This window comes from Priapulus caudatus, unplaced genomic scaffold (genome assembly GCF_000485595.1).
Source record: "Priapulus caudatus unplaced genomic scaffold, Priapulus_caudatus-5.0.1 Scaffold270, whole genome shotgun sequence".
Taxonomy (NCBI): Eukaryota; Metazoa; Priapulida; class Priapulimorpha; order Priapulimorphida; family Priapulidae; genus Priapulus; species Priapulus caudatus.
Genome location: NW_014577331.1, coordinates 4,782 through 13,483, shown reverse-complemented (window position 1 = coordinate 13,483; position 8,702 = coordinate 4,782). Strand labels below are relative to the sequence as shown.

Genomic DNA, 8,702 nt, shown 5'->3' with positions numbered 1-8,702 from the left:
TGGCAAATTCATTGTGGTTTATTGCACACCAATCACACGTAAACTCGCGCACCTGTGCGCCCACGCGACATCAACGAGAAATAACAAAATCAACAAAAGCAAAACGCCATTATTCTTCGCATATGCTAAAATTTTCCCGTCGCAATGTATACACGCCTATTCATATATTCGTAGGCAGAGAGCACTCTTATTACATGGAGTATTTCGGCAAACTTATAATTCGTTGATAGAATTATTTTCTATAAACTTCTTTTGTCAGTCCATATTGCACAATGTGAACTAAACACTAAATGCAGCAATACGTTTCGACACAAAGAATGCGGCATTCAGTATATACTCGTTCACCTCAAATAACATAGTGGGGCCTAACCGGCTGAATGATAAAAATTCTGTAATATAGTAGTATGAGAAACACATTGCTAGAGTAAACCTGCTTCAGACACTGAAACACAGACACGCAATGTCTACGAACTATGTCTTAATATATATATATATATATATATTCCAAAACAATTCAAATGATTAGAAAGAATGTAATTTGTCAATATTCTTTGTGATATTGCAACTGATACTGGGTATGTCCAAGATTTTTCTATAAGTGCATAATAGAATTCCAAATGCATGTAAGAAAAAATACTCACAAAAACCAAAAGACAGTTGAGCACCTATATACTAGATATAACGAAATATAAATTCACGTATTTATTCTGGATATATCTCTGTTTCCTATTTAGGATATGACTACACTGTAATATCACAAACCTACGTATACATAGCATCAGGAATAAATTATATATATATATATATATATATAATATATATACATAATATATGCATAGTTTTGTGATAATACTGCCACAGTTAGCTTTTTAAGCTGAATGCATGTACTTCATCATCAAAACAGGATCAGTTTCTGGTAACATATACAATGACAAAAATGAACAAGGGGAAGAAAATATCATATTTACACATTTCCCCTAATGTTTCAGTTTATAAACCACAATGAAATGCAGTATTGTATATAATGTGATAACCACACAAAATAAACAAATTTAAGCTATGAAATAGATTAAAAACATAATCAAATGTTTCTCAAGAGTAAGTAACCCTCAAGCTCAACCCTCTGCCGCCAACCTAAAAAAGGCCCACAAGATAGCTCAAACAAAATGCTGTATGTATTCAGAGGGGCAACATAGATTTTGAAAATGTGCACATCTACATTTTTAGGCTCACTGACATTACAAATTTAACATTGTGATCACTACCGTTAGAGATAACTTTCACTATTTCACTCGATCTTAGTAGACTGACCGCTGTTGATTATAAATTATTTATTCACCAAAATACTTCTTACTGAATATGTAGACTGCAAACAGTGAATTACTAATTTACATTTACGATAACACATTTCAAGCAATTGCGATGAAAAGACCAGGTGCAAATTGATGTAGCACACTGTGGTGTTAACAGGTACAGACCAAACCGACCTATTCCAGAAAATAATAGGCATATATGCAGCTATTCTTTCCATATATTATTGATCGAAAACCAGTTAAGTGTATTTTAACCATAAACACCATAATTTACCACAATTCTATTGATAAACTGGCGTTCAAGATTATCTCAAAAGAACTTTACTCCTTCTGAATCACCTAGGGAGAACACTTCGGCCTTTTTCTGTCTCTCCAGTGCACGCAAAACGCGAAGAAGAATGTTGGTGTCCAGCCCATGAAAATCTGGTAAAAATGTGAAAATAGTTTGTTCCATTGAATATTATTAACAAACATTGATCTACAGACTAGGAAAATCAATACTGTTACACTTTTAAGCCATGCAATCATCTGTATCAATAGCGCAGTAATAAATTACACAACATAAGAACCACTGCTGATCTAGTTGGATATCATCAATTTGACATAAAGGATTACTATCAAAGACCACTATCAACAACACACCCAATAAGAGAATGCATGTTATCCTTATACACTGTTGTTACCAGCTCTAGGGATAGCAAAACGTTTTAGAAAATACCTCAATGCTTCCTGCACATATAATTACCAGTGGTGTCACTTGTAATATTACAATAGTGCTGTCAAACTACATTGTCTAGTCAGCATGGTGATGTTCTCATGAGGCTTGGTTATGCACTATTATCAATTGTGTACATGAAGATAGTGATTTCCCTGTTGGGTCCTTGTAATTATATAGACACGACAAAAAAGAACACACTGAGCACAGAGTTGGAATGAGAATGTTTTAGTTACCTTCTCCTGCTGTGTCTTCTCCATTGGTGATTTCGTATAGTGTGCACACAGTATTCTGTTTACCATTGTCTGCGGCCTAAGCAATCAACAACAAACTAGTAAGCACCCTTCGCAAAGTTAGGAATAAAGCATTTGCAAAGTGATGCAGGAAAGGTTTTGTAAGAAAATTATGGAACAAGTATCTCATAATTTTTCTCATTATATATAAACAAAATAGTATCATTATTTATTTGCCGAAGGTTGTGTAGTAAGACCTTAGGTCACTCACATTGCGTTCACATGTACCTCAAAACCCAGTTTCGAACGCGTATCGTATGTACTCCGTACGAAACGTAAATAGCGTGGCCTTGAGTTAAATACAGCATTCACACGTATAATTTGGACTAAATGTATTGCCGTATAAGCTCGACAAGTCACGAAGTGAACTTATATTTCATAATCTGTGCATGTTGCTCCGCCCAGTTATACCAGTATAGCTACAGCCGGTTGTTCACATGTCCGCTATACGCGTACAAAACGCGTATAGCTATACGAAGTACATACGAAACGAACCTTTTTAGTCAGTATAGCTATACGCGTTTCAAACTGAGTATAGCTATACGTGGTCGTTCACACGAGGGAAATTTGTCCCGAGTACATACGAAACTGGGTTTTAGCTACGTGTGAACACGACATCAGTTACATAGCCTATACACACACATTCTATATATTCATGCTAAAGATACAAATATAATATTTGGCAGCAATAATTCAAATAGCTGATCATACGACATAAATATCATATGAACCTTGGAGTAATCATTCTGACTGTCAGTCTGACTGTCAGACTGTCTGTCAGCCAGACTGACAGTCAGTCAGACACTTCTGACAGTCAGACTGTCAGTGTGAATGATTACTCCAAGCATGAACATAATTAGGTAAATCAATTTAATGAAAAACATTTCGTGTTATATATTACTGCTGCATACAAACTTACCCATCCATATAGTATTGTACCCCATTCTTCAATTGTTCTCCATAGAATATAGCATCGTGTTTGAGTTTTGTCCAACCATTCAACATTCCCTATAATACATAACATTAAAAAATAATTTATCCCGTTTCTTGCATGCTATCCATGTACATTCTCGATCATGAGTGATTACTCGCACCCAAAATTGAAACAAAAGATTTCACAGAGCCCAGAATGGTAATGTTTAAATATTTGTTCAATATATAATACTGTTCTATGCACCAAATGCTTTGCCATATGGCAATAAATATTAGCTAGCTAAATCTGTTTTACTAGCCATGGTGTGTCCGATGCGCACATACCATGTAGGATTGAATATAAGGGAAGGAGCAACTCAGGTCACCAACATTTTTTTAAACCTAGCAAAGGTTTAGATAAAAAGACTATAAAAGTACCATTAGCCAAAAATAGTACATTCACTTCTGCTATGGTATCATCTTGCAATAGGCACACACCATGTAGTGCAAGCCTTTACATCTCCAAAAGAGTGCTTGGGAAAAACTACCCAGGGCCATAGCCTGTGGGGAGCAAGGGGGCAGATTTTGGAGCAAAATAAAAAAAAAGCTTAGCTAATAATCGTAAATAACCATAACTTGATTTTTTGGTCACTTAGCCGTAAAAGCCTTGCCTCAGACCCACCACTACCACACTATGGACGTCGATCAAGAGCTGCACCCGTTGCTCATCATTAGCCAGTTGAGTCATGAAATTATGCCCCCTCCCCAGGAATTTGCTCAGCCTACGGCCCTGTTAGCAATGCATGACACTTACTATTATTATTGATTATTATGATTGTTATTATTATTGATTATTGATTATTATTACTATTAAATTCAAATATACATGCTTATTTACATGCATATTTACAACTTTGCACCTTTCTTTTGCAGCTCCTCTAATAAGTATTGTACATCATCCAAACGTAATTTCCCTATGAAACAAATGTCAAGAAATATAACAATATCACTGTCTTCACATTCTAAAATCAGCCAAACATGTGAAGACCCAGCTGCCCAAGTATTATTGATACAGTATAGGTAAGATACAATATATATAATTATATATGAAAAAGATACGATTTATCTCTTTGTTGCAGAAGAGTGGTGAATTCTGTGATTCCACCACATCTAAGATGTACTGCCTTTCATGCCTGTGATATGCTAATATGAGAGAACACCATGCTTCAACTTGTTTTTTTCTCGTGTCTAAATTCGGCTGCAATCTGTGGAATTAAGAAACATCAATTAACTTAGATACAATTTAAATTGAAACAATTTTACACTAATACATTCATATTTATTTAAATTCATTAACACTCTAGGATAGACTATAACACTGTAAATATTTAAGCATAAATGTTTTTAGTATTTTGTCTAAAATTGGTTATAGGTTTCCATGATCTAAGATATTACCACTTATCTCATGATATGATATCAGGAGTGTGTATTATACACTCCTGATGATATGTGTTAGCTCTACCTATTCCTGTTGGCAGTAACCTAGTGGCACAAGTAGCACTAGGAAGAAAATGGCAGGTAGGTTGTGGTTGTTTGACTCCATTCCTGTTTCCATATACATACATTTATAAATTAATTTTGTGTGCAAAGATGGTCCCGGCAGCAAATAGAACTCAAATGAAGCATATATCTATATATACATGGTTCTCACTAAGAATTTCTTAGAGCATGATGCATAATTACAAGAGCTATTATTAGATTAGATAATGTACGCACACAAGCACACGTGCATGCACGTACGCATGCAGGCACACACACACATGCGCACACACATGCTCCTACCCACTCACTACACACGCATGTGCACACATTCACGTATATGCACATGTATACACAGTTGACTTTTAAAATATCCCACATTATCTAGTATAAATACTTTTCACCCCTATTTGCACTATTCAGCCTAGCGTCATAATACATACATATTTACATTGACCTTACTTTTTATTTTTATAGTAAGTTAAGTCTAACAAATTATAATAAAAATTATTACCTTGCATATTTTAAATGTATCTAATTACTCAATAATGTCAAAATGATGCATATTTAGCTAATATTAGTTGGAACTAATACTGTTCATGTATGAACCTTTGGAACATGGAAACCAATGAATACAAACCCAGGGCTCGAAATCAACTTTGCTGTCAGGCAGCAAGTACTTGCTGTCAGAGAAAAAAGCACACAGCAAACTTACTCCCCAAGGTAGAAATTTTAGGAAACCATAGCAGTTTCATTGCATCCCACCCCAACAGTACTGTCTCATTGCTTCCATCTATAAGGAGGCTGATTAGGACACCTAGCCCCGTTTCCCCCGATTTGTTAATTCTGAATATAGTCACATATGGTTACTCCAAGTCCACACGGTCCACTGTACTAGACTAGAGTGGTAACATCACAATGAATATAATTAGTGATTGTAGACCTTATAGATAGTACTTAGTACTACTACAGTACACAATCTATTATCCAAAACCCTTGGGACCAGACACTTTTCAGAATTCGGAATATTTCGGATTTCGGAATGGTAGTACAGTACAGATATACATACTGTATATCTGGCAACTAGCCAGTAGCAGTACTAAACCAAAGTTTTCAAGAAGTCAAGTGTTGTACCGGTCAGGGCGTAGGCGGATTTTCAAAGTTGTAGGCACGACTATCTGAGCGAGCGCCACCATCGTTGGCGCGGAGTGCGGGCAAGAAAATTTTTGGTTTTACAAACCCCCCAGATGGCCGGAAACGACCTTCCCGAGTGTTCATCCTGGTTCCTTGGCCTCTTGCTACTTGAGACACTCATTCAATATCACTTTTAACTCAAAAACAAACGAGTTAAAATAGTGTTACGAACGAGTCAAAATGTCTAACACAACTGACCAGATCGAATCCTAGTCTTTTTCGGGCGGGTAGTGTTGAATGAAACGCGGCACCGCGATAGAATATGAACAGCCTAGATGACAGAAGAATAGGTCACCTAATTTAGCCTATTCTTGCTACGTTCATTTCAATAGTTTTTCCTGTCTACGACTCTTAAACTCGTCCAGCAAGCTTATGGATTTGAATATAAGGTGTTTTTAAAAAAAAGGATAACTTGCCAAAACAAGTGTAGGCGCCGGCCTACAGTGCTCCACATACTGCTACGCGCACTGCTGGTACAGTACATATGTCATAGTAATGCAACACATTAATTTTCTGCAGTGAATCTTCTGGCAGCCAAACCTACGAGCTTTGTGTGCGGAGGCCGACCTCATGGAAAAACTTCGGTTTTCGGAGCTTTTCGGTTTCCACAATTTCGGATAATTAGATTGTGTACTGTATAGTAGCAGGTCTATATTATCTTACTCCTGTAGTAGTAGTACACTACCACGAGACCCACACAGGAGGGCTATTTCAGTGAAAGAGCTATGTTCGACTTCATTTCTATAGCTCATCTCAGATGGCACGTTGTTACATTATTGTACCCCCGAGGGGGGGGCACTCCCTATATATTGCATGGTAGTATGTGCCGCGATTACCCCCCTTTTTTCACTTCAAAATTCCGCACAGCGACCCCCTTTTCACATATTTTCCCGTCCCGGAGCATAGGTCCTACTTTTTTCCGTACCAGAGACCCCCCTTTTTTCACATATTTCCCGTCCCGGATTATAGGTCCCTACGTTTTTATGCACCAGAGACCCCCCTTTTCACATATTTCCCGTCCCGGAGCATAAGTCCTACTTTTTCCCGCACGTTCCGGAGACCCCTCTTTTTCACATATTACCCTAGCTCTAGTACTATAGCCCGCGTTCGATAAACTGCCGCAGCCTGTGGCAGTTTATCGAACGCGGCTATAGTACTAGAGCTAATATTACCCATATCTGTGCATATGTCCTAGCTACTTTGTTCCGCACGTTCCGGAGACCCCCTCTCGCAAACAATTGAAACATGTCCAGCTCCGGAGCATCATGCTTTCCAGCAAACCCTCTTTCCGGAGACTCCCAGTGCTATTTTGATTCGCCGAGTTAGTACCGGAGCCCCCCAGTTCCATCTCTCAACTCAAGTGGCACATACCTACCCTATTTTGTATGGAGTACCACCCCCCGGGATTGTACCTAGTTTAACTTAAGTTAGGCTAGTACTTGTATATATTAGTAGTAGTATTACAGTATTATATTGTAACTAACACAGCTGGCCCAAGGATAGAGAACATGGTCCAATAAAACCAATGTGCTAACCCTAACCCTAACCGCTAATTCTAACCCGTAACCCTAAGACTAACCCATACCATAACCATAACCCTAACCTATTATATTGATATATATTATATTTTATATTGATTGTAAAGACATGTTTTATTGGACCCATGTTCTCTATCCTTGAAGTTGAACCACAACAGGCTTTATGTCCTGTACTGTGTACAGTGTACTGACTACTGTGTACAGTACTACCGCAGTACCGGTACCGCTGAAAATAAAGATTACATCATATATCATTAAATATAATTAGCATTAATTAATAAGGCCGAATGAAAAAATAACTGCTACTGCTGCTGCTTTTTCCTGTAATCAAATACATGTGAACGTACGTGAAAAATGGCTGAAAACTGTATTGCCAAGGAAACTCAAAATTACCAACGGGCGCAGCCATATTATAATACAAGCTGAGCGGTGGAAGCGCCACCGCTACGGCGTCATATTCCTACCTCAGATGACCCGAGGTCAGTGACTGCTAAACAGCCGACACCGGCGCGACTTTTCCGCAAATGCAGACGTTATAACTCCGCTTTGCTAACCTGAGGGTGCGGGTTTAATCCATTACTGGGGTCTGCGTCGGCTCGGACTACGTCGCGACCAGCCGATTCCGGGGGGGGGGGCACTCACCCCCACATTATGGTAGGTAATATGTGCCACTGCGAAGTCAAAATGTGTGGCTCTGGAACTAACTCGGACCTGAAAATGGCGGTCTCTGGAACGAATGTTTGTTGAATGTGGGATGCTCTGGAACTGGCTATGTTCGAAAATGGAGGTCTCCGGAACTATAGGATTTCGTTGAAATGCAATGCTATGGAATTGAAATGTTAAAAACTAGGGTCTCTGGAACGGCAAAAATGCAAGATCTGCATGGTAACTAAACTTGTAATGCTCTGGAACGGGATATTCTTAAAAAATGCGATCCACGTGGAACGGAAGTTTAGGGTTAAAAATGGGGGTCTTTCCGCGGCACATACCTACATGCAATATATATGGAGTGCCCCCCCCGCGGCCGATTCGAGACGCCTGTGGAAGGGGGTACGGGGGCGGGAGTACGGAGAAGGGGGACGGGATGAGGAGAGGATGGGACGGGAGAAGAGGGGGCGGGAGCGGGAGGGGAAGGAGTGGGAGTAGGGATGCCAGTGGGCGAGAGGATTGAGAAAAAGAGCGAGAAAGAGAGAGAGAG

The 8,702-nt window shown here is 38.8% G+C and overlaps 1 protein-coding gene across 1 annotated transcript; it reads right to left on the bottom strand.

Moving 5' to 3' along the window:
- On the bottom strand, positions 1-7,936 carry LOC106808370 (vacuolar protein-sorting-associated protein 25-like). The gene is made up of 6 exons (XM_014811069.1): positions 7,852-7,936; positions 4,353-4,498; positions 4,154-4,207; positions 3,241-3,329; positions 2,265-2,340; positions 1-1,736 (listed from the first exon to the last, which is right to left on the bottom strand). The coding sequence occupies exons 1-6, from the start codon at positions 7,911-7,913 to the stop codon at positions 1,624-1,626; spliced, it is 540 nt and encodes a 179-aa protein (XP_014666555.1). The 5' UTR covers positions 7,914-7,936; the 3' UTR covers positions 1-1,623.
- Positions 7,937-8,702: the final 766 nt, after the last annotated feature.

What these genes read in the sequence shown, in the direction of transcription:
- LOC106808370 (XM_014811069.1), bottom strand. Translation starts at nt 7,913, where the DNA reads ATGGCTGCGCCCGTTGGTAATTTTGAGTTTCCTTGGCAATACAGTTTT. An exon ending in AGTTTTCAGCCATTTTTCAC is followed by an intron (nt 4,499 to 7,851) that starts GTACGTTCACAT and finishes TTAATTCCACAG; the next exon opens with ATTGCAGCCGAATTTAGACA. An exon ending in GTACAATACTATATGGATGG is followed by an intron (nt 2,341 to 3,240) that starts GTAAGTTTGTAT and finishes TTGATTGCTTAG; the next exon opens with GCCGCAGACAATGGTAAACA.